This window comes from Accipiter gentilis, chromosome 20, assembly GCF_929443795.1.
Source record: "Accipiter gentilis chromosome 20, bAccGen1.1, whole genome shotgun sequence".
Classification (NCBI taxonomy): domain Eukaryota; kingdom Metazoa; phylum Chordata; class Aves; order Accipitriformes; family Accipitridae; genus Astur; species Astur gentilis.
In genome coordinates, this window is record NC_064899.1 from 4,757,155 (window position 1) to 4,782,391 (window position 25,237).

At 43.3% G+C, this 25,237-nt stretch overlaps 1 protein-coding gene across 1 annotated transcript in view; it reads right to left on the minus strand.

The window, feature by feature from the left end:
- Positions 1 to 25,237, minus strand: part of MYO10 (myosin X) — a 166,592-nt gene that overhangs the window by 85,522 nt on the left and 55,833 nt on the right. The window contains exon 3 of the mRNA XM_049824196.1: positions 9,472 to 9,630. Coding sequence (XP_049680153.1) covers positions 9,472 to 9,630 — 159 coding nt within the window. The remainder of the gene's footprint in view (positions 1 to 9,471; positions 9,631 to 25,237) is intronic.

Here is a 25,237-nt window from a genome sequence, read left to right on the forward strand (position 1 = left end):
TCCATGATGCAAGCTGCAGCAGTCTCTTCTACCAACTACCTCCCCGGTGGCCTTTTCCCTTCCCGTGCTGAGCACGGATCGGATCCAAGGCGTAACAGAACAAGACATTTCCAAAGCCAGGCTTTATGCTTGTTTTCACTGGCGCAGTTCACGAGAAGATTTTGGAATAATTCTGGATATTTTTTTAAATGCGCGATTTCAGATGATCAGAGGCAACCGTTGGGCAACAGCACACCCTATTACATGCATCCTTGTCTCTCATGTTGACCCTTCAACCCAACTAATGTGACCTTAAGCTTCCCTTGGTACAAGACGATTAAGCAACACCGTCCTGTTCCCAAGCCCCTCCAAGGGCAAAGGTTATGCTACTATGCTGTTTATGCAAAGGTCATGAAAAAAAAAGTGGTTCTCTGCAGCCCAGCTACCTTAACTTCTAAACTAAGCAAATCCTTCCACTCCCTACAGCTTCAACCGTGCACATTCATAGCGTCCTTGTTCTACGCAGCTAACTGAAGCTGCCTAGATCTGTTTATTTCTTAAGGGTTAAAAACTGCGTTTTGGTCACCTTAGCTGCCAATGTAAATACCCCAAACAGTGCACAGAGGCAGCCACATCTTTCAGCTTAACTCCAGAGAGGGCTCAGAGATGGTGAAGAACCTGCGCAAAACTACGAGCTCTCCACAGGTTAAGAGATACACTCATAGCTTAGTCTCATCTTATTTTCCCATTAATTTTCTCCTACTGAACAGACTGTTCCATGTGGATGGAATACTCACGGAAACTCTACAAGCGTTATCCAGCATCTGCACCCAAAAAAATCCAGTTGGGAAATATAAAGAAAAGCTGATAATAGAGCATTGTTACAGCCAAAGGTAAAAACCAAACAACAGGCAATAAAATTGATGTCAGATAGACATCTTTCCTTATTTAAGAACTTCACAGGTTTCTGGCAGTTTTTCTCCTGTATAAAAAGGGCTTAGTGTCCTTGTTTTTATTGCATTTTTTTGCTGACTAATACAATACAGTATCTACCATGTAGCGCTCCTATCTACTGGATGTCAGGATAATGATCTTTTGTGCATAGACTGTTTATATGAACAGTTATGGAAGAGTATTTCTTTTCACCATTGCCAAGTCAAGACAGGAGGTGACCTCCTGAACAAAAAACCACAATCGATCAGAAAGAGACATTGATTTTTGTCATTTTCAGGGGCTGCAATAAAGCATGTGAATGTAGGTTTGCACATCAGACAGTAGCAATCTGTGTGCACAAGTGCACAGCTTAACTCTAACCAGGCAATCTCTAGCTCAAATCAGAAAAGGCCCCACAAAGAGCGGAGACCTCATGGCTCGTCACTTCATTTCAAATGGCCTGTGGCCACACACTAGTTCTTCTTCCTGCTTTGTTATTGCACAATGCTCAAATGAGTCTTTCAAAGCTGTCTGAAGGTCTAATTCACCCTCCAGCAAGGAAAAGAAAAAAAATGGTCATCTTCCTTCCTATAGATTCATCGTGGGAAGATGAAGGGGCTTTTCAGAGAAAACACATACAAATGAAAACAAAAATGCTGGTACATGATATACCAAAAAGCAGTGTCTCTGGAACACTGCAGAAATATTTTTCATGTAAAGCTTTGGAGATCTGTTTCATTCTGCCTGCGAGTATTTTACATACTGATACCCAGATTTTCATAACCTCCATGATCCTTTAATGTGTTAAGACCTCTTCTATATAAAGGGCTTTTTTAGGAGGAGAGCAGGAAGAGCAGACATTACGCTTTAACAGAGCATGAAAACAGAAATCAAAAGCCAGAATAACTGAAATCTAAGCCTATGCCAGGTAGTTTGTTGGATGGCACTGAACTGCTGCCAAATAGCCGTGGGTCTAGAAATCAGCACTATGACGGCAAACTGTATTAGCAGTCAAAAATCTGCTAAATGGAACTTTTGCACTACATTTGCTTTTAAAAGGAAAGACTGACAGACATCAAAAGCAAAGAGCTAAAACTGCTTGCGAGAAATGGACTACATCTTTTCAAATAAAAGTAACCGTCTGGCTATGAATCAATAGTCCATTTATGCAGGTAGACAATAGGTATAAAAGTAATTTAATTCATTCTCAACTTAAATGGGTTGTCTGTGGCCTTTCTAGTACTAAACGGCTGGAATATGTGAATAAGGCAGTTGGACAACATAGGACAAGCAGTAAATTTTGTGCAGCTGGCTTTATAGTCAAAGCCTACCTCACGTAAAGAAAACACGTGCTGGTGACAGACAAGCGACTTCAGTTCTGGAGTCCAAATTCCTGCCCTGCTTTCAATGCCTTTGCAGGACTGGGAGCAACAGACCTTACAGAAAGGAGCCAAAGCTTACCTGCAAGTGAGGAAAAGGCTCATGCAGAAGCATTCAGCACCATTTGCAAAAGCCCTGACTGAACGGCACTAAGGTGAATGACTCAAAAATTTTCCTTTTGATTCTGCGTGCTGGTCTAATTTCTGTTCTCAGCTCACAGAGTTAGCAGTGACATTCAATAAAGATGTGGAGAAAACACCAAAAAACTAGCCTTCAAATCTGGGAAGACATTAGCAATACATACCATCGCCAATGACAAAACCTGCACAAGATGACAGATTTCCACTTTGCAGTATTCAATATGAAGTTATCATTAAGTAGGGCCCAGGTATCATTCAAAACTTATGGAAGTTAACAGGAATTGACCTTGTTGACCCTGCATGTAGTACTCATTCTCCTACCAACCAGCTAAACGAGAAGGAAAATACTGATACAGAGCAGACAGAAAGAGCAAGGGTTTTTTGATGTTTTATTAAAACTTTGACCTCCTCCACCTCCTCATCTGTTTCACTGAAAGAGCCCACCGATGATAGAGGGCAAGATCCCTACTGCAGCATATACACACAGCAGGTTACCAACAAGTACCTAATGTGCCGCAAACCGTAATACAAATTTATGTGTTTGTGTAGCCATTGCATACATCGCAAAGTGTTTGTGTAGCCGTTGCATACGTGATAGTGTACTCAATTACACGGACCTTTCTGAGCAGCTCCCTTTTTAATGATGTCATGTTGATCAGAACACCTCAGGCCAAAATATTTGCTAAGATATGAAAATATGCACCTTTAAAATCCCCAATATATTCAGTTGTGAGGACAAAGTTCAGGCAAACATTCTTTATTGTTGTTACTATTATTAGCAGTCCCACGAGTTGTGCAGTATGGAGGAATTCAGAAGCAAAGTCGGTTAACTAACCGATGGCATTAGTTTACTTCTCATATCGTTACAGCTATGTTCTTCCTCTAGCATGTCTTAAAAAAAGAAAAACAAATAAAAAATAATGATAATTGGCCTTTGGCAGACAATTGTTGTTCTATATAACTGACCATCCTTTAGAATTAGCAATCACCAGAAATAAATTCCACTAGATTTCCAATTAAAAGCCTGCTGTGTTTATATAGATCTTTGTCTGCTGCTCTCTAGTAACAGATGTGAAATGGAAGCTGTAATTAATGCTTGGAGACAGGAACTCACTTTGAACTACATTTTAAAAACATTATCTGATGTGTGTAAGCATAACATGCCAATTACAGAGGTAAGCAGCTATGTATAGATATTTGTCATGCATTTTTAGCAATGATGTTCTCTTCTCTCCACACCTCCACTGAAGGAGCCGGTGGAGAGAATTTTCCACATCTCCCCAGTAGCATAGGAAGGCATGAAACCCACTGTGATTCATCAGCACACTTTTAAAATTTTTTTTACTGTAAAAGCAGGGCAATTAAATAAACAGCAGTGTCCTCAGTGACCATAGAGCAGATGCTGCAAACCGGTTATTTGGGACTGCTCTAGAGCACTGGATGCCTGTGGAGGGGAACCGTGCAACCACAGCTGTGTTGCAGACAAGACCAGGATAAACATAGTTCTAGGAGCTAGAGTAATAACTAGGGACTTGGTCTAAATGTACATGTACAATATTTATACACATTTTACGGTACTAATTAACGACACAATTTGTGTGTACCTTTGTTTGGGTTTTTTAAAGTCAATAGCCCACACTCACTTATGCCACAGAGTATGACAGGCCGAAGACCAAGGCTGTTGAGCTGTCCAAGATGGTGTATGGGTCCTTGACACACATTCTTTTTAGGTTCAGTTTCTGCAGGGAGCGCCTCCAAGTTTTTCCATTTAAGAAATCGGTCATGGCAGTTTTTGTCTTTATAAGTAACCATTTTGGGCCTATTGTCTTCTACTGATCTTCCTTTTTCTCTCTGCCTCCACCTACAACTTGTGTCCATGGTAGAGGACATCCGAACACGAGTGCTTTCAAAGTGTATGAGTTATGTCTGTCTGTCTGTATTTAATTAACCATGACTTCAGTGTGCCCTGCTATTTTCTCACTATAACATGCAGCAACATCCACTTCCTGCTGACCATCGTAACATGCCACAGAGCAATTGCACTGGATCTGAAATGAGTTTTACTGTACTCAGAAAAAAACAAAAATGCAAAAACCTAGATAAACAAGTCAGAGAGCAACTGACCCAGATACTAAAGTGTCTGTGTCTGCAAATAGAATTTGAAAAAACCCTGATGGTGATTATTGATTAATACTGCACAAACATCAACTAGTTGCCTCAGGGAACCCTCATGACTTCGAGGGAGATAAATTATCTAATTACTGCAAGTTTAACAAACTACAACTGAACATGCTGCTCAAGTAAATAAACACAAACTGAATTAAAAATCGATGCATAAATAACTGAATATACCTTTTAAGAACAGATAACTGAGCATTCAGTGTAACGAAGTGGCGAGGAGCTCTGCAAGCAACCTTGTCAGGGAAGAGACAACTTTTCCAGTTTAACACCTTTTTTAAAAAAAATCAGAGAAATGTTGCTTTCTCATCCAAGTTATTCCATGTTTGTTTCTTCAGCTGAAGAGAGAAAGGAAGCCAGCCATGAAAACTGAGCTCCTAATTACCATCATCCTCCCTCTGATGTGGATGTGGCTGGTACAGCGCTACATGTCTACGTGGCTGCTACAGTTTTTATACATACGCACACAAACCTAACAGATGGTTATAATTATCAGTGGGCAAGCTGCAGTCCTAATTTGAAAGTGAGCAAAAATAGGTTATGTTCCCTCTCACCCTTCCCGGCCACCACACCCAATTTCTGGACAACCTGGAGGCCACTCTCCCCATCAGGGGATGGTGACTGACAGACCAACACACACACGCCTCTCTGGGCACCCATACACGTTCTCCACCTAAACAAGACGGGCACGCGACAAATCATCACCGCTTCAAAGGGAAAACGTGCCTACCTGGCACTTCAGAGCTTAATTCAAGAGGAAAAAACCTAATCAGATTCTCTTGTTTACTGCTTGAACTCAGGCAAACAAGGGTGGATCTGACACTGAAAACCTCTATACTCACCTGCACAACGTATAGTGCAGTTATTTCCAACGCGCCTCTCGCCTCAGCGAAAGCTTCTCTCTAATACTCTGGTCCGCTCCTCCGAAATTCACTCGCCTGCATCAGTAACTAACCGCTGGCCACAGAGACAAGACAACTGTAGCTCATGCCAGAGCCAGCTCAAACACCGTAATTTGTGCGTCTTGCAGCACAATCCGTACAGTGTGGTTCACAGTGTCCTCTCCAAGGCCAAGCCAGTCTCCTCCACAATGTGTACTTAACTAAAAGTAAACCAGAATCAACAGCTTCAGGAACAACTCGCCTTTGAATGGCGACAAGAACAGCCGCTGCGGCAGCACTCTCCCTCTCCACATCGCGTGCCCCGTGCTGGCCTTGCTTCAGAGGCAACGAAATCCCTCATTTGCCTTCACAAAAGGCTCTGTTTTCAAATGCGGGCACCTTCCGCTTTTAGCACTAGTGTTTATCTTTCCATATTTTGCCACATACCAGCCTAGTGTGCAAGCTAATCTGAGCATTCAAAGACAGCTGGTAAACCTCCTATGCCGATGTCCAGAAGCTGGAACTCCCATATCAAGTTGTTCCTGATGGAAAAAAATGGGGAATTAACAATGAAAACCCCTGCACCATATGGTCACTGCCATCCTAACTCTAGTCCTTTCCTGGACAACAAAAGCGATGATAGCCCAGAAGCAAACTTTTAGATAAAAGCAGTATTAATCAAGAAACTTGAAAAAAATACCAGCATGCACTGTTCTTTCAAGGAAATTCAGACAAAAAGTATCACAAGCACATGTCAACAGACTTGACACTGATACAAAAAGATGGCTGCACACAGACACAAACAACTTTTGTCATTCACTTTCTCACTAATAGCACAGATCCAGCTAAGAGCCTCAACTCACTAAGGAGAGAGCCAGGCATCCTTCACGCTGTGAACAGAGTCTGTATGCTCAATCAGTGTTCCTCCCTCCTCGAGAAACAGCCAGAAATAGAGAAAATCCTCTGCTGGCCCTTTATAGCTGCAGTTGTTGGCAGCAGCAAAGAAAGTCACCAACGTGTTTGACAAAGCTTGGCATCCATAGCAAATATCTTTATAGTATTAATTAGGAAGCAGTGAAGAGTTTAGGAACACAGGTATGATTATGTGAGACAAAAATGTTACTAAGTAAAGGAAGATTAAACTGAACTCAAACATCTGAAGATATTTACTTAAATGCTCACTGCTGGAGAAACAGGGCCTCAAATACAGGCAAACACACAAGTTAACAGTGGAAGATTTGCATAAATAATTGTTTTCCTGAGAAAGCAACTGTCAATTTCCTTTTAATTGTTTCTCCCATACTTTTGAAATTGTACGTACTTTACAATTTAGTATATTGCACTTCATATAATTTTTGTGTGTGTGCGAAGAAGCAAGCCCCAAAACTTACGTCCTAATTAAGCGCATACCTCATTAAGGGTACAAAGGTGCTTCCCAGTCTCATTACCACTGACAAAACTAACAGAAAGCTGCCACGCTCCAGAGCCACACTAATACACTTGTAATAGTACAAGGGTATAACTCAAAAATGCCAGCACACAGCTTTGCATATCTTTTCGCCCCACTCACGATGTGGACAAGGAGGTGCACAGAGCTGAAGTAAAGTGGGACCTGTAAGCTAAAAGCCAGGACACGGCAATTTATATGGTGGTTTATATTTGGGGATGGCAAGAAGTCTTTCAATGGGATGATCAGCCCCTAAGCTCAGAGTGGAGAGGGGCATATGCCTTCCCGATTTATCTCTAATGCACAAGGAACAGACACATCCGAGGTGCCAAGGCAGATCCAAGAGACAGTATGTGCACTACACTGATGAAGCAATTCCTGGCCAAGGGAGAGGACTTTCTGGAGGGAAGGGAGAAGGCAAATGTACAATCTGGAAAGTTTTGATTGCTCCTGGCATGAATTCCAACGGTTTCTACTGTCCTGTACAAGAACTAGACTGGTCCCAAAGCAGAATGACCAGGATCCTAATGTTTTCAGCTGCAAGTATGCCTTCAACAAAGGTAAACTTAATCACCTCTCAGTCCGTTGGGTTTTTTTAACGTCAAACGTTAAAATATCGTTGAACCTTTCAATACAATTAAGAGATTTTGGCTTGAAAAGACACAGTTCGCTTTTCAATGACAACACCTCCTCCTACAACACATGCTCATATTATCTATGAAGTTTCATAAAATCATTCAAGCAATTTAATCGGCTTTTCTTGGGGTTTCTGTTCCTGGAGCCCCGTCCTGTTAAAACACCACCACTGGCACAGCAGGTGTGGAGTACCAATGAGGAGGGAGAAGAGAAGATGCTTCTTACATCAGGTCCTGGTTACATACATAGGACAACAGAGAGGCTTTCATATGCATTTCAAAACACACCTTTTTTTCTGACCACCTTTTCAATCATTTTTCAGGTGAGGTGGACTCAAAAGAATAAGCTGTAAAATTAGCAAAACTGAAGGGACAATGAGTTTTCAGCAGCAATTGAAGATCCTTCGTCATTAACAGCACACAAACCTGTTTGTCTAGAAACGTACACCACAATGAGCACGAAGTATCAGAATACCCTAATCTTGCCTTGACAAGCCAAAAAATAAGCTAGGACATGTTTCTTCAGAACAAGGCTATTCTTTGCCTCTTAAAGAAATCAGCCCCTTTTACACACACACTTTTTAAAAGGGGGAGGTGTCCTCCATCTGAGTACATGTAATGGCTCAGAAAACAATTTTTTTTGGTTTGTTTCAACTCACACTCAGTATTATATTCTAATCTAGTAACACTGCTGGAAAACTAAATTCTTACCAAGCAGCTATTTTTCCACGCACATGCGGGATTGTTCATATATGCTATTCATTTCTTGTTTACTGTTTTTTCTGAAAGGCAAAATGGTTCATTTGTTTTGAGGAAAAAAACGTACATAAAGACTTTTGTGCAGAGAACTACCTCAATATTTAGGACTCCCCATAGTAGCCGCTTTAGAGGTAATGTGCAAAGGAACATAATTTCCTTGTGCCTTTTTTTTCTTTTTATCAGAAAGAAATTTCTAAATACAGGGCAAGTTTATTTTTACATTAAGATACGTTCATGTTCAAAAATAAAGAAGCCAAACTTAATAGATGAATCTTGGAATAAAGCATGTATACGGCCAAATCAAGGGCCTAGACAGGTGATGCAAACAAAAATTATTTATGTTCTGCAATTATTAATTAAAAAAAAAAACCAAAACAAAACCCAACAAAAACACCAACCGCTGAACTACTGGAAAGTGAGATTTCACAGTCTGTAGCAGCCACTAATACTCCTTGTATCTTTCTCACATTTAGTGTAGTTGCAGATTCAGGAAAGATTCATATCTAGTCAGTTCAAGATTAACAAAAATATTTAAAGAGCAGGCAAATCTAATCACAAAAACCTTCATTACAGAGCTGAGAAGAAGAATTCTGTGTGGACTAAGTCCTAATTTTCGAAATTGATAAACAGCTGCCTACTCTCATACACCCAAACACCTGATTATCTGTATTTAATGGCACAGGTCCTCAGCTTGACGATTGTACTACAATAGAAAAGGGGAAGCTGATCAGAATTGGACATTGGCCTGCCGGGATCTCAGATGGCAGTCACAGGCTAAATCCCACCACATCCTCTCTGGCGACATACACAGAACACATTGTCAGGGCAGAGAGTCTAAAGGAGAAGAGAAAAACAAGAACCCTTTAGACAACCCTGTCACTGGAAGTGTAAAAGCGTACATAGCGTGCCAGTTTTTCAAGGTTTCCAAGGGATTGTCTGGCCAGCCCTGAGCTACCTTCTCCTTCCATCGTTGTTGGCAAGAAGTCACTAGATGAGGCACGCTTCAGCTCTATGTGGATACACAAAGAACTGGAGAACATTAGGAGGGGAGATAACACAGAACAGCAAAACACACACAGCGCTTACACATTCAAAAACATTCCCTCTGGATATTTTTCTTAATTTTAGAAGAAACTTACATAGATTTTATCTTGCTGATATCGCTGGAATAAGTTGTGCATAATGGAGCCTTCATGGAGATCTACGAGTGCTGCCATGTCTTCCACGCTTTCTGCGCTCGTTTGATGCATAGGCGTTACTTTTTGGTGTGTGATCGTGCTCTGTTTATAAGTGAATACCTGAAAGAAGGGAAACAAAGACAATACAATAATCAGAGCATGCATTCAAAAACTCCTGTCTGAGCATAGAGGTTTCATACCCATTCATATTCCCTATCCAGTTTATCAGTGTGCAGACTTGTAGAACGTAATAGCCTGCCAGTCATACCTTCTTGTGAAGTTCCTCTGACAGTAACTGAAGCCCCAAATACGTACACGTGGGTCATATGAAACTAGCACATACTGACAACGCACGGAGGACTATAAGGCCTTTTCCTTTTTTAAGGGCAAATGTGATCTTGTTTCACACTGGACTACTGTTAGTCTTTATCAGGAGAAAAATAAACCAAGCAATAATCATTGCCAAAAAATCCAAAACCGACCAAAAAAACCCCACCCCTTACAGTAAACCCCACTTATACTCAAGTTACTCTGGGAGGAAATGTTTCACAGTGCAAAACAGCAAATGAAAATTATTGCTCTAAGAGGCTGCAAGTGTTTTTATGTTTGATCTAAAATCCACTTAAATGTTTCCATTCAATTCTCCGGTCAGGACCGCTATCGGGTTAGGTCATTATTCCTAATGTAAGGAGCACACTAATTTCAGTGTGCTGCAGATATTTGGAAATGAATAGGCGAACCGATTTCTAATTAATGGACTTTTGAGACGAAGTTCTGCAGCATGTTCAGACAGTAAAAGCTCTAAAAAAGCCACAATTTAAATACTCAGTCAGAAAACACTTCTACGCATCTTCTGCAAAACCATCACAAATATGGTCAGAAGATGTACACATCCCCAATCTAGTTAAACTTTTATGAATACTAATGACATCGCTGAAGACCGTAAAACAATAGCTTTGGAATTCAGCTTCCCATTTCCTTTTAATTTACATCTTGGCAGCTCATCCTTGCAGACATATGCCTGCATCTCCCAGCCAATGTTACTCAGGCAATACTAGTCCCCACGAACCGCACCGCTTCAGTCTAAGAAAGTCAAGCGTGGGGTTAATGCAAATACTTTAATGATGTGGAACATTTCAAAAAAACACCCTTCCAGAATCCTTTGAAATAATACTTATAAAGCAGATGGAAGAAGCGCAATAACCGGCAGCCGGAGCACTGGCGAGCACCGCAGGACCGTCGCTGCGGGCTGGGAATCACGCAGCACTGCCCGACAAACGGGGCAGCGCAAGGGGCCACGTCTGCGCAGAAGGAGAAAACCCCTCAGGTTTTCAGCATAAAAACATTCAGGAAAACAGCAACGTTGCCTGTCTTGCTGAGATGAGCGAGAAAAAGCAGCTGAAGAAGCAAGAAGCTGAACACAGACTGGACTAAACACCGAAGTTCTGTGCTCGGATACCCCAGCAGCTGACAGAGGAGAACTGCCTGATGATATTTGTTCATTAAAATTGTATCCTACGCATACCAAACACTGGCACAGGCCATCGCACCGTTACAGCTGTCACTCGCACCAGCACAAAGCGTACTGGGGGAAGGCTGGGGTAGAAAAGAAATCCAGCAAACAAATTTCTAACAGGTGCTGGAAGGCAGCACAGACGTCAACAGGATACATGAGCAAACCATCAGAAAGTTCCTACAGATTCAGAGCATCCAAAGCACAATCCCTAACTGTGGGGAAAAAAAAGACAGACAGTGAAAGTTCTGAGCCTTATTTTGTGGCAAACAACCATCAAGGTGACAAGACAAGCATTTGTACAGGGCAGAGAAATGCTGACCAGGATGAAGAAAGCAGCCACTTGCACATGATTCAGGGACAAGAGGTCCAGGTATCTAACAGACAGAGCGAATGTGAACAGCATCAATTGATAGCAAAACTTTTGGGACTGAAAACAGTGTTAGCAGTCCCAAGACTAACCACACAAAGTGGAATTAGAGGTAATTACATCTCAAGAGTAATAATAAACTGCAGTTCATAGCCAGAAGAGCCATGACGAAAACCCCAAAGGTCATACCATAGAACAATAATATCATAAGCTGGAAGATTTGGAAATAAAAGGGTTTTAAGGAGAGCAAATCCTAGAAAAGCAAGCAACTTAACAGAGACCATGTATCAGCCTAGAATTAAAACAGGAAAACAGACTCAGTAAGAGAATTAGGAAACCAAAAGGGGATGGCACGTATCCTGTGAGTGCACGTCATGTGAACACAGAAAGGAAACAGAACATCACTTCTAGGAGGAAAACCTTCATATTTGTGACTTCTGTTCTTTGCTATGTGATGCACAGGTTAGTAGGGTAGGCAGAGCACCCCATACACCACTAAGCATGTTTATTAATGCAAGGAACTCATTGAAATGCACCAGCAAAACTGATGTGACGACTGACTTCTGTGTGGCAGGACTATCAAAGATGGTCTCTGCAGATTCATCCTTCCTGCTCTAACCCACTATTTTCTCTTCTTCAGGCTGGTTGTCCTCATACTGCCAGTGCTCCCCACACATTGCCTTCTTGTTTGGGTGAGGAAACGGCTCTGTGAGCTGACTCAGAGAGAGGCCTGTGTGTCAACCAGGTAGAAAACACACCAACCAGTCATAACGGCTGCCACCCAAATCAGAAAGGAGGAGGATCTCTTTCCCAATGCTGGGGAGTTACTTTTCCTTTACTTTTAACTTTTACCAGAACCATGCGTCCTTCAGATTTCCTAAACCCACTGTAAAACTTGGTGAAAATCATCTAACGAGATCAAAGCCATCAGACAGGGCAGCAGGATCACATGCGCAGACCTCATTTCCTTAAAACGGGCTTTCTGCAGTCCTGCTGCTCGTGCTCTGAAAGGCCTGCTTTGTTTTATTTCATCTTCACTCACACCTTTACTAGGATAAGGACGTGAAAAAGCTACCTTGAACTTTATCGTTACTAATTAGAAGATCACGTTATGAAATATTACAGCAGTTGAAATCCTCAGGAAATAGGAACCAAGAGTGACTCTGCGGGGTCAGCATGCAGAAGAGGAAGATGAACATCAAGAGGAGCCCGTTGGCAGAGCGCAGGAGTGTCCATCCTCAAGGATCTTGCCAGCATTTCTGGAAGGTCAAGTAAAACATGCAGGAAACTTGGAATAAGATTTAAGACAAGCCTAAATGAGAATTCAGCAAAAACTTCTTTCCTCTCAAGATATAAATGGTCCAAGAAAACAAACATGCTGAATACATGGAAAACTGTAAATTAAACCCTAAAGAGACACCAAGCAAAATCAGAACTCCCAAAGTTATTATGGAAGTGAAAATTAGAGGTTGAGATAGGAAGGAGCAATGCAAAGAACAACAACAAAAAGAACAAGCTCAAGAAAAAGAACAAGCTCAAGAAATACAAGACAAAACAGTGAATTCAGCTAAACAGCAAAGAGCATTTCACTGGGAAGGGAAAACAACACTTCAAAACTGCTCTACTGTCCCTACCATGGCTTACGAATGCCGTGACGAGCACACCAAAAAGGGACTCAAATGAGGAAGCAACCTGAAAAGCTGGGGGACCAATGCTACCAAGTTCCCCAGGTAACATGGGAAAAAGCTGCAGCAGGTACTCTGGGCTTCAAAAATAACATAGGAGGGAACTATCGGATGCCTAAATGTTAACAGCTTGCTGAAATGAAGAACCCACACCCGAGGGCTGGAGGAGCACTGTTTAGTGTCAGTCCTGAAGAAGAAAGCAAGTAAGATTAAAACAAAGTAATCGCATGCTACTGAGTCAGATTTCTTTCTCTAGGCAAAAAGGAAAGATTGAAGAGAAGACAGGTAAAAGGAAGGACAGGAATATGTGAGCGAACATTAAAAACAGGGTGATGTGCAGAGATCATGAAAACAAACTATAGTGGTGTGGTTTTGGCAGCCTGTTTCAAAGAGTTGATGATACGACCCTATGTCCTGATTCACGTCTGTTCAGAAGTCCACAGGATTGTTAGCCCAAGTCTATTCTCTCCAGAATTGGGTTAAAATCATCAGCCTTGCTGTGATGGGGACATACCCAGAGCAGTGTCGAGGTCCGCCTGCTGAATAACTGTGCTACCCACAGCACTTGCCAGACCTGCTTTAGGACACAAAGTCAAGCCCTAGACACTGTGAGCGAGATCTACAGCCATAACTGCCCCAAAAATATTACCCAGATGAGAAAGAAGGACAAGTAGAGAAACTGAATTCATCATCTCACAACAAGAATATTAGCCTTGGACATGGGGCCAAGGAAAAAAGTTAGAGGGAAGTCCTCGGCAGCACACCATCACGTCCAGGACATGGCCACGACTGCATTGCATAGATGGGACAGACTCCCACGCCACCCTCTGAAACACCGTCCAGACCCCAAACGCTGCTGCAGGAAAGAAATGCCTTCTCTTGGCTGAAGATGCCAGTCAGATCCTCTCTAATGCCCTGCAGGAAGCTGGAGAACTTACAGCAGCACGCACCAAGATTAAAGGTGAGACTGCAGATGAGCACTAGGTAAACGGGTTTTTGGCAGTTGGCGTTTCGCGAAGGGGTTTGTTCTGAAACAGTGATCATAAATAAGTAAATAAATAAATTCATATGGGACTATTTCAAAAGCAAATAACCCCTAAATCACATACTAAGTCAAAGACATGTAATGAAAATGATGGCTTGAGCAAATAAATATATAATTTTCTCTATTCATAAAATAATTCTGCATGAGCAGTGCAGTATTGTACTCCAAAATGTACAAATATCTGTAGACGAGTCTGTGTCTTTATATTTGGTTCAGAAAAGCATTCTTTGTATGCCATGCAATCTGGAATAACTACTCTTTTACACAAATATACGCTTTTAAATCAACTAGTGAGCATGTAAAGAAAATAACCCACCAACAGATCAGGAGTTTGAGGCATATGACTGCAATTAAATTAATTTTACTGATGCTTTTAAAAGAGCATGAAAACCACCAGCATGAAGATCTTAATATTCCCCACTTCTTTATGTTGAAAATGACATTTTTATCCTGCATAATTAATCTGGCATGAGGAAGAAAAAAAAAAGTCTTTCAAGCATTCAATTTAAGGGGAATATCACAAAACAATGTTTAATTAGTTTTCTGCACTGACAAATTACCCCTAAGCTCAAGATCTAACACGAATTGTATTTTAACAAAAGATTTAATTTTTAATACAATTTATTAACACCAGGAAAGAACATCAGAGTGGGCCCTCAATGACAGCAGCACACATGCTTTCTCTCTTACTGTATCATTTTGTGACATGATGCCAAGTGACAAAAACCCCTGCTTGAATAAGATCATTAAATGGTATCAAGAGATTTCACAACAGCCGAGTCAAGTGCGTTTAGGAGAATGCTGAATGAAGTGCTTAGGTAAAGCGCATCAAAAAACCGACACAACCCCCGCTTCTTCCAAAACCTACAAGTCACACTCAGGCTTTCCAGTCTGCACAGAGCGCGTACACAACTGAATGTCTCAGGGTGTTTTTCACAAGGAGATGCGTTCTTGGTCGGATGCTGATAATCCATACTGGCTGGGAAGAAGGCAGAAGGTACTCCAAAAGTTTCCTGATCAACAATTCGCTATTTGAGTTACAACAGCATTCATGGTTTTAGTGAGATTTCCGTGAGATTTTTATTTAAAGGTAGAAATAGGCTTGTCTGCATCTTGGAAGCCCCGACCCAAGCTAGACCGCTACTGAATCTGCTCTCCAAAAACATGCAAGATCATCTACTGAAAAGCTTACATATTGCGAGCATTTTAAAACAGCCCCTTCTGAACCCTCGCCCCTCCCAAACGCAACGCGCCATCGGCTTCACCGTCAGTAACGCATGCCAGACGTGGTGGCGTCCGACCGATGCCAAGTACTGCATGCTGCGGCGCTCGGGAACGGTCACGCAGCTTCGCATGTCCCTGTCCCCGGTGGTGTTGCAACAAATCAAGAGGGGTGGGTTTTGGCAGGGGTAACAGAAAAGGAGCAACCAACCTCCCTCTACCTTTTCTACGCAAGAGAACTTTATATCAACCCTAGGTGCACCTTACCAACTGCAAGGTCTTACAGAAGATAATACTGATATCCATGCACGGAAAACAGAAACATCAAAGTCTTGTCACACGCTCGATTTAAATTAAGTTGCTCAAATCCATATACCAAGAGGGATAACGTAAAAAAGATGGTAGTTTAAACATGAAATTCGGGAAGACAGGGAAAGTGAAGGCAAAGTGCTACTGTACAGAAGTCATCTGACAGAAAGGCTTACAAACCAAGAAAAAATACAACCAAACTTTTTTCAATATGCCTATGATATTAGCGAACCAACTGCTACAGCATCTAGCCAGCCCATAGACACCAAAAAGCAAAGCTAACTGCGACCCCAGAAGTGAAGCCCACAGCCTTCCTGTCATTGCCCCCGGGACTGCTCTACATGAGTTTTTCACAGGGTTAATCCCAACTGCTACGGTGATACCCGCAAAAATCCACACGACTCAAAAGCAACTCCAGAGGACTTGGCTCGTATGTCCAAGACATCAGCACCCTCAGTTTTCTAAGGCATCTTTTTGCTTATGGTCACTGACCCCGCAGCAGAGAGATGAGCGTAGCCCAGCAAAATACACGGGATTGTACAGAGAAACATCCTCTTAAAATATCAATTTTTTTTTCATTCTCTGCTGTTGGTCTGAACTGAGGATCATCATTTGTGTTTCCCTTGTGTTTAGAAGTTAAAAGAATGCAATAAATCTTACAAAATGTCTTTATACATGAGTCCAAGCAGAAAAAAAGAGGCCTTGGGCTCACATTACAAGCTGTGGAATGCAGCGTTCCACGGAGAAAAATAAATCACAGCAAGCCCAAGGACCCAGAGATTAAAAACAAAAATAAAAATCTAGTAGTTTACTCTTTTTTCCTGGAGAGATCTACTGTCTAAGTAGATACTTAAAATACAGGACAAGGAGGCTCTCTTATAAATCAAAAGCAATTTAAGACCAAATGTAAAGCAGATTAACTACCGACATTTTAAATTCTACGGTTAATCATGACAGGAGTGCAACCCAAGTAATGTTTTTATCCGATAATTTACTATTTCTCTCTAACAGCTGACCTTAGACATCCACTCCATTGTCCCCAAACAATCTTTCAGGCAACAAGATGTACCAGGGCCCAAGGCTTGCTTTGATGCAATATAATTTAATCTTTTTCAAAGCAACAAAAAAAAAAAACACAGTGAAGTTTCTTATCTACTAAACTATGGAGAAAAATAAAATAATTTTATGTAAGGCATTTACTGATGTCAAGAAAAAAAAAACATTACAACTAAACTGATATCGTCACTAGCGTGACTAACACTGGCCTTTTCTTCAAGCAAATACCCCATACACACATCAACTGAGGATCAGCTTATTTCCTGCCCGTTTTGTAAAATTCCTCCCCATTTACCCTGGGAATCAACCCACTCCCCAGTCTCCCTTCCCAGTTAGATGTTAATCTTGACCTGTAACGCAAAACGTCTACATGCCCAATTTGCACGTCACTGTACCTACCAAATCAGCTGAGTAACACACAACCCATAAATTGCGTATAATCCTCTATTTTCGTCCTTACCCTCTGCTCGCTTCGGTTCCTGCCATTTTCAGTCTTCTATCGGTCAAACCCCTTCCAAATCCTTCCCCTCAGTCCCCCTTTCAGCACGCTCCTCAGACTTGCCAGAGCCTGGGACATCGGGTTCAAGCGCTGGGAGCCTGCCCTGGTGCCTTCCCTCTCCTCAACCTCCAGCAGCAACGGCACCAGCGATGGCTTGTAGCACCTCCCCTGAACAGCTCTTCTACTACAACTTTTGGGTTGTCACACCCACGCAGAATATCCCTCTTTGCTCCTGAGCTCCACAGCACGGGGAAGCACGCTGCCGGGACGGCAATCCCAGTCATCGCCACGGCACAGCTCAGCAAACCCACTAAATCGCACCTCTTTGTTGTTTCCCTGTGCGTCGACCACTGTCAATAAGCTTGTCTGATCAAGACTTCCCACCTAACGCCTATTCCACAAGAGGTATTTCAAGGCAGTTTATTCCACATACCGACCCGTTTCTGTTCATAGACAAGCTCTATCATCAAGTACGAACAAGTTTCCAATTACAGGTTCAGCACTTATGACCCTTCAATTGGGCTTGCCTACACAAACAATAAAGAAATTTAATTCAAATTAAACACATCAATTTTACCTACATTATACTACAGTAAGCCTCTAGGCAGTCCATGCTAATTCTTACAAAGAAAAAAAAAAGAGCATCTTTAATTTAACTTTCTTTGCAAGTGACCTTATATAACTTATAGTTACACGGCACCTGAAGACACCGCAAGGCTCGATTTTTAAGAAGCCCACCTACAAATACCGTGACCATAGCACTGCGGAAAACGTGAAACATTCCTGGCACATCACCAGCACTTGTTTCGCCACCGAAAAGTGCTCCTTTCTCTTCGTGAATAGAGGAGGGTGGAGGGATTACAGCTGCCTGGCTTTCCCAAAATGCCGGACCAAGTGAATTAGTCCGAGCGCGGGACACAGGAGACGTTCCACAAGACGGGCCTTCAGCTCCCTGCCAGGCAGCCGGTCAGCAGCAGGGTCTCAACTGGAAGCCAGCTTTGACCACACAGCAAACCAGTGGAGAGGTCTCCGACCTGCAGGGCACTGCAAGATGAGGCAGAGAGCGGACCCTGGCACGTAGCAGAGGAACAGAGGAAGGTCTGGGCCCATGTTCCCCATGGGTTCAACCCTCCGCCTGACTTGGGACACCCCACCGAAGGCACCCCCAAGTCAGTGTTACCGTAAGCAGCACCCACTAAACAGATGTAATGGCAATACTCCTTTTGCTTTCAATGTATATCGCCTGAACTAGCTCCAAGGACAAGAGGGTGAAAATTGATGGTTTCGTCATCTGGGAAGGAAGACCAAAACACTAAAAAAAAAAAAACACAAAAAAACCCCTCATCCTTTATCCATCATTTTCCACACAGTGCATCTATGGATGACGCCAGGCACTGAAAGCATTAGGTTGACTGTCAACATCAGCTAGAGCTCAAGTGAAATTCTCAGTTTCAAATTCATATTTATTCAGTGATTCATATGAGATAAACAAAGACTATTTGCAACCGAATGAACAAGACTGAATTTGAATAAAATGCCTTGGTATCAAGAACTGGAACAACCCTGTTCAATAAGCAGCCGACAAATTATACCAGCTTTTCTGAGGCTGAAAGCAATTAATCTCCATAGGCCTTTTTTTACTAAAAAAGAAGCCGAAAACCCTGCAGGTAGCTGACTGGACTGCCTCTGAGTCTGGAACAGGAGCAGCCTGTAATGAAATCAGAGGCAACGCTTACGTGGGAGCTGGAGCTCCGAGGGGCAATCCCTGCAAAAGCAAGCCTTGTCCCGAACGAAGGCTCACTGGAGAAGGCAATACTCCGCCGGGGCCCCCTGGGATGCCGAAAAAAGCCCCGAACAACGCCAACGTGAACCTTTTAGCCTCATCCCTCTCCCTTCCCCTCAGCCCAACGCTTTGTATGAACTGACCCTGCCCAGGCTGCCGGCGCAGCCACCATGGCCTGCGGGCGCGGACGGTGCCCAAATCCTGCAGGGACCAGGACTGCTGCCAGGTGCAACTGCTTGGTGGGAAGCTGCTGTCAGGAAAGCCTGCGGCATTTATCACTGTCGTATTATCGCCCGAGCCAAGAAGACTCTGCCACGGCACCAGCTATGGAGGCCAAAAGGTCCTTGCAGCTGGTCGTCCCCCCACCGCAAAGGGGGACCATGGCTGCTGGGCTGGGGCGCTCCCTCAGCGAGGCTGCTGCAGAGGGCGGGGAGGACAGAAAAAGAAAACAGAGCCAGAAGAAAGGTTTTTTGGGTTTTTTTTTTTACACAGACACAAACGGTCTTGCTGGCAAATTTCAGTGCGCTGAGACGACGTAGGGCCTGGGTTTCTCCCACTCCTCCCACCAGGTAGCAGCCAGCCCCTCAGACATGGACGCCGCAGTGTTAGCTCCAGCCTCGCAGCTCCCTCGTCTGCTGCCGGCCAGTGGTTGCCGGCTGACGGAGCTGCAGGAGCACCCCAGCAGGCTCCAGCGCTGGGGCTGCCCCCGCCGCAAGCCGTGAGGTGACCAACACGGCCAGGAGCCGTGCTGGTCTCCGTTTCCATCCCTCACCTCCTGGTGCCCTCTCCTGCCATCCCCACTGGGAGACCTGTCCCTCTGGAGCCACCCTGACCCAGCCAACCCTCCCGCGACGGCCAGCCTGGTGAGGCAAGAACTTGCTTTCCGATCCACGCCTTGTTTAATTTTTGAATTTAAACCGCCCAGTCCCCGAAACGCAGGCAGAGGTACGCATAAGCTAACTGGTTCCCCACCTGTCCTGCCCGCAAGCAAGGAAGACCCAACATTACAGGTAACGCACCAGTGCTGGCAGACAGCGAAGCGAAGCTCTTACTGAAAATAGGGAACTAAACGTTACGCAAGGTGCCCTAAAACATTAGGGCAATAAAATAACGTAAAGCAAGAAAGGGATACCGGCAGGTGTTATTCACAAATCCAGTCCTGACGGCAAAGACGCCCACTGCACTGAACACTCCTAAAGCCATCTGTGGATTAAAGACATGACAACTTGCATCTGCGCAGAGGAAGTTCATACGCACGCAATCTCAGCTTCCATGTCTCCTGACAACATTATCTACGAAGCTCTCATAAATTAAGTGTGTTTCCATTTTATTTTAACTTCTTCAAGCCTTGGCTTAGTTTCTCTTACCGTATATACTGCACACCTTACAGCAACAATATTCAATTGTACCCAAATAATTTTTTAATCAAACGACTTTTTGTTCACAGCGGCAATGTGTCTGCTTCAGTGGGACTTTCCCACCTTTATTTAAACCCCACCTTTTAGATCTTGCCATACTGACAGGCTTCCGGAGAAGCAGAATAGGCACAATTAACATAACAGTGAATTGGCAGAGCTCTGAAATGATCTTTGAGGAGTGAATTTCCAAGACCATATGATGCAACTCTGGTGAAATTTAGATAGGAGTCTAGTATCATCTTTGCTTGTTTTAAAAAAAAAAAAAAAGTTTTATTTTTCTTTGCTTTTATGTTACAAGAATTAAAATATTTGAATATGAGATCAGTACAAAGCTCTGTATGATTTTGCAGAGATCCTGGAAGTATAAATTTGAATCGAAGCATAAGCTACTCATCTTAATGGACAACAAAAGCTAGCATCCCCTTCTCCTCTTTCTTTTTGGGGTTGTTTTTTTTTTTAGAGTAACTTTTAAAGTTTTTTCTATAGTATCACAAAATAGCATTTCTACAGTATCACCAATTGCCTTGTAAAAACAAGCCAAAAACCCCACTTGACTGGCAACCTGCACTCTGCACTCCTACCCATACCCTTGCCACTACTTACTGTTCCTTTATCCCAGAAAATGGGAACTGCCTAAGTGACCCCAACGCTGCCCAAACACCCTAACTTGAACATCAGTCCCTCACTCGCACTCTTTTTGTGTTTTAAATGATCAGACGGGCTTTTCATTAAGCCAGTGTTTACTACCTGTTTTTTCCTTGCAGGTTGCCTGCGGTATGAGGTTTTGACACAGCTGTACTGCTACCAAGACAGCCAAGGACGTATTTTATTCACAGCTCAAAGGTTCTTCACTGAAGCAGTCCTTTATCGAACTCCCCTTCCCCAAAAATTCTAGGCGTATAATGGTAACTTACACGCGGGGTGGGAGGTAGGAAGGAGAGGAACTCAAGCCCTGAATATAGCAAGCTCCTAAGGATGTCTGTGTATGAAAACAAATATGTACATGATGACACATAACACACAATGAGGAATGTTCAAAGCAGAATTACGGGTAGGTAAACTTAAAACATGGCATTTTCCCCAAACCTAAGCATACAGCACAGTTTCTACAGTAGCCTTGTTTACAAGGCTATGCTATTTCAAAGTTAACTTTTATCATGCATGCATGCTGATCTTAAAGCAATTAATCAGCCTTTCAGGAAAGGGCTAACCGAGGAGAACACTGCAAGGCCACTCCCTCCGTTGCTATAGCCATTAATTCAGTTAAACAGCAATGGGGATTTCTTGCAGCTCTGACTGAAGATAACTGGCAGATGCCCTTAGATGACAGTGGGAAGGGCTGACCCCTCCTTGCCTACATGCCCGGTTCTGACACGCAGAGGTAATTATAGCGTAGACAGCAACAGACCAGCCCTCAACGGGTCTCCAAAGCTGCCTTTCAACCTATCCAAGTTAGTGCTGGGTCCCACAACAGCAGTTTCCCCTGCCCAAGAATGCACCCCAAATATCAACAAATTTTTTTTTGCTAGAGTGGAAGTACTGACAAATCAAAAAATTGGTGCAGGCAGTTTATCCACACTCAGAACTAGCCAGTGCCATTCCTATGGCACATGAAACCTGTATAAGCACTGGCAAGAAGAGCACAGTCTAGGGACAGAAGATGCTTTAGCCATATTTCATAGTCTAGGCTGGAGCTAAATCTCAGCTGGCTCCCTACAGTGCGAGTAGAGTTTACTCCAAACAAAAGTGTGTGAACCAGGACCCTGGCACGTACGGTCCAGAGACACAGGAGAGTCCGTGTGTAGAACCAGTCTGGGTCTAAGAGGGGATCGATCGTTCACTCAACTTTGCTACCAATCTCTCCGGATCATGCAGTAAAGCTCACCACAGCCCATGGTAGCACCCGAAGGGGACAAGGAAGCTGTGATGAAGGAAGGCTTTGTGCAGAGCACTGGAAAGAGTTACTGGCTTTGCCACAGTGCAGCAGAGATGAAGAGATGCATCAGAGCTTCAGCTCTGCACCGCAGAGAAACGCTCTTCCCGGAGACTGGGACACCGTGAATCGCAACACCCTGGTCTGCAGTGCTGGCTGCGGTTAGGTAGGGCTACGCTGCTCTTCCCAGCATGTCCTGCGTGAACCTGGGGTGTCTCACACTCCTGTTTCTCCCAGAAGATGAGGAGCTGGCTGTAAACCAGATTTTCAGCTTCAGTCTAGAAATAAAAAAAATTATACATCCCAGCTTGCCTATACTGGAGAGAAACCTGCCAGTGTATGATTTACTGCAGGGATGGCTGCCCAATTCTGCAAATCCTCTGAAATAATAATTCTGCAATAATCCCTCCCGAGGGGCACTGCCCTGCTAGCAGGACGGTGACAAAGGACTCTGTGTCTGCAGAGGGAAGGACCAAGGGACCGTGCCTCCCTGCCAGCAGACAACCACGGAACGCTGCACCGACCCTGTGGGCAGCACCCACTGGTCCCGGGAGGGATGGGGGTCCCTCTGCTGTTACCGTCTACTCAGACGGCTTGGCAGAAATAGAGGATGGCAGGTGAAAGGTGGGGGAAGGGAGCGAGAAGCTGGAATAATTCTGAATTTCTATATAGTAAGCAAAAAGTGGTGGGTTTTTTAATAATATATTCTGAGGAGGTTTTGGCATTAAAAATCAGCATAAACTTCGTTATTCTCAAAAAGCACAAAGTTGCCTTATTTTAGGCATTTTGCCCTTAGAATCTTGCTTTTCTCCAGGACCAGCGTAGTTAGACAACAGCAGCAGGCTCCAGCAGACGACCATCGGCAGCTCCTGGAGAAGCGCTGCTGGTCAGTTAGTATTGCTACACACGTCAGCCCGTTGCAGCAGGGCCTTGTTTTGCTCTCTTCGATCCTGAGGTCTTTTTTTTTTTTTTTTTTTTTTTTTTTTTTTTTTTTTAGGGAAAAGCCACCGAGGCACTTTGCTAGCTGTGCAATAAAGCAAAGGTTAAAGCTTCAAGACGCTCAGGGCTCTCATGTTTGCATGATATTCTCGCAACAAGGCGCCCAACAACATGTCTTTGTTAGGTTGAACTGTCACGGAGAGCCACAACCGTTGTCAGCAAAGAAACGTGAAACTTATTAAATTGGCGTAATTGGGACTGGCTCTCCATCACCACCACCCCCCAGCGCTGTTAGCTGCAGCAGGAGGAGAGCTTGCTGCAAAAAAGAAGGGAACAGGTTTGGACAAGCATGAAACGAAGCTGCACGTATCTTAAGATAGCAGCTGAGTTGGTTAAGCATTTTTCATTACAACCACGAAATCCAGATCCACACCCTGAGAGCCCAAGCGGCTCCCATCAACTGAGATCCCCTGGCGCTGCGCACAGCTGAAGTCGGAGGGTTCCTGCAGCCCCACGCCAGCCTTCGACAAGGCAGAGGACCCAAAGTGCCACTGACAGTTCATTTACGGAATCTTCAGATTTTCCTGTTGTAGCTACCTTTTTTTAGCTGTTTTACTTTCATGGGGAGGACACCACACAGCTGAAGTTTTCCAGACCTCCTCTGCCCAAGAATTGCTCTGGTTTAAGATCAACAAAAACAGCTGAATATTTCACAAGGGTTCAATCATCATGCAACCATGGTGAAGAGAAAGGCAAGTAGTGGTGTAAGAAGAGGAGAAAAAAAGAAAGCAGACAGACACATCTAATAAATAAATAAAACCCCCTCTGTTTTACCTTGTTTTGAAAAGGTGCAGACACGAGAGGGAGGGTAGACCTGAAATGTGTAAACTCACAGAAATTTAAGATTTTTGCATATTTGTCTGGACTGCAAGCCCACACGCAACTTTCATTTGTAAGAAAATACTGCAGTGGGCATGAATGCATACTTATCCCAAAGTCCAAAAATCTCTAAGTTTAGACTGGGAAAAAGAGAAACTGCTTAGTTACAAGTAGCACGCCACAGTCGTCTTCTAATTTGCACTGAACAGGAGCATTAGTCAGACTGATTATACAGTCAGGCGCTAATTACTTAGGTTCTCTCAAATGCATGCTAGTAAATTTGATGATTACTCAAATAAAGTACACATTATTAGGTATGCCAAAGTGAGCTCGCTCTTTGACTGAGAGCTTTTTAGGAAAAAAGCTACCTCTTTGCTATAAAATTTTATAGTGTCTGGCACAAAGACAGAGAGACCTCTTGGAGATACTGAAGTACAAATATGAAAACACTACTGCATTTTAATATGTCTGGTTTGGGGGAAAACAGTATTCTATTCTTTTGCTTGGTTCTGTTACAAGGAGCAAGAATATAGCAGGCCCAGGAGCCATAAGAGATTCATAGAATGGCTTAAAAAAGCTTTTCTTCTTTCTTAGATCCACTGCAAGTTTCCCTTTTTACATCCTTAGAGATAATACTACATGTATTACTGTTAATTTTCCATTACTGTGCAGGTAAGAATCTTTTCATTGTACTTGTGAAGAGCCTGTGGACATTAAATATAATACTATACAGCTTTTTTAGGGGGAGGTGGGGGGGAGAAAGGAACAGGTAGAAGGTTTGAATATGCCCAGTCAGAGCCATACTCCTGTAGTAGACTTCTTTTAAGAAAAAGCTAAGTGGCACTGCTAAAACTTGCCCAGGAGACTGGAACACCCACCGGTCGTTACAGGGCATGAAACAACAGGTATGGGCAGATGGAGCGGTCAAGAGATGCAATACATTTCAAAGCCACGTCATAAGTCTTATTGTATGGCATGGATATTGCTTTGACATGTGTGAGAACATGCATTACATACCGGTAATGAAAAGAAGTTGCTCTTGGCTGCAAAAGTTTGACACTGTTCTGTAAGTCACTC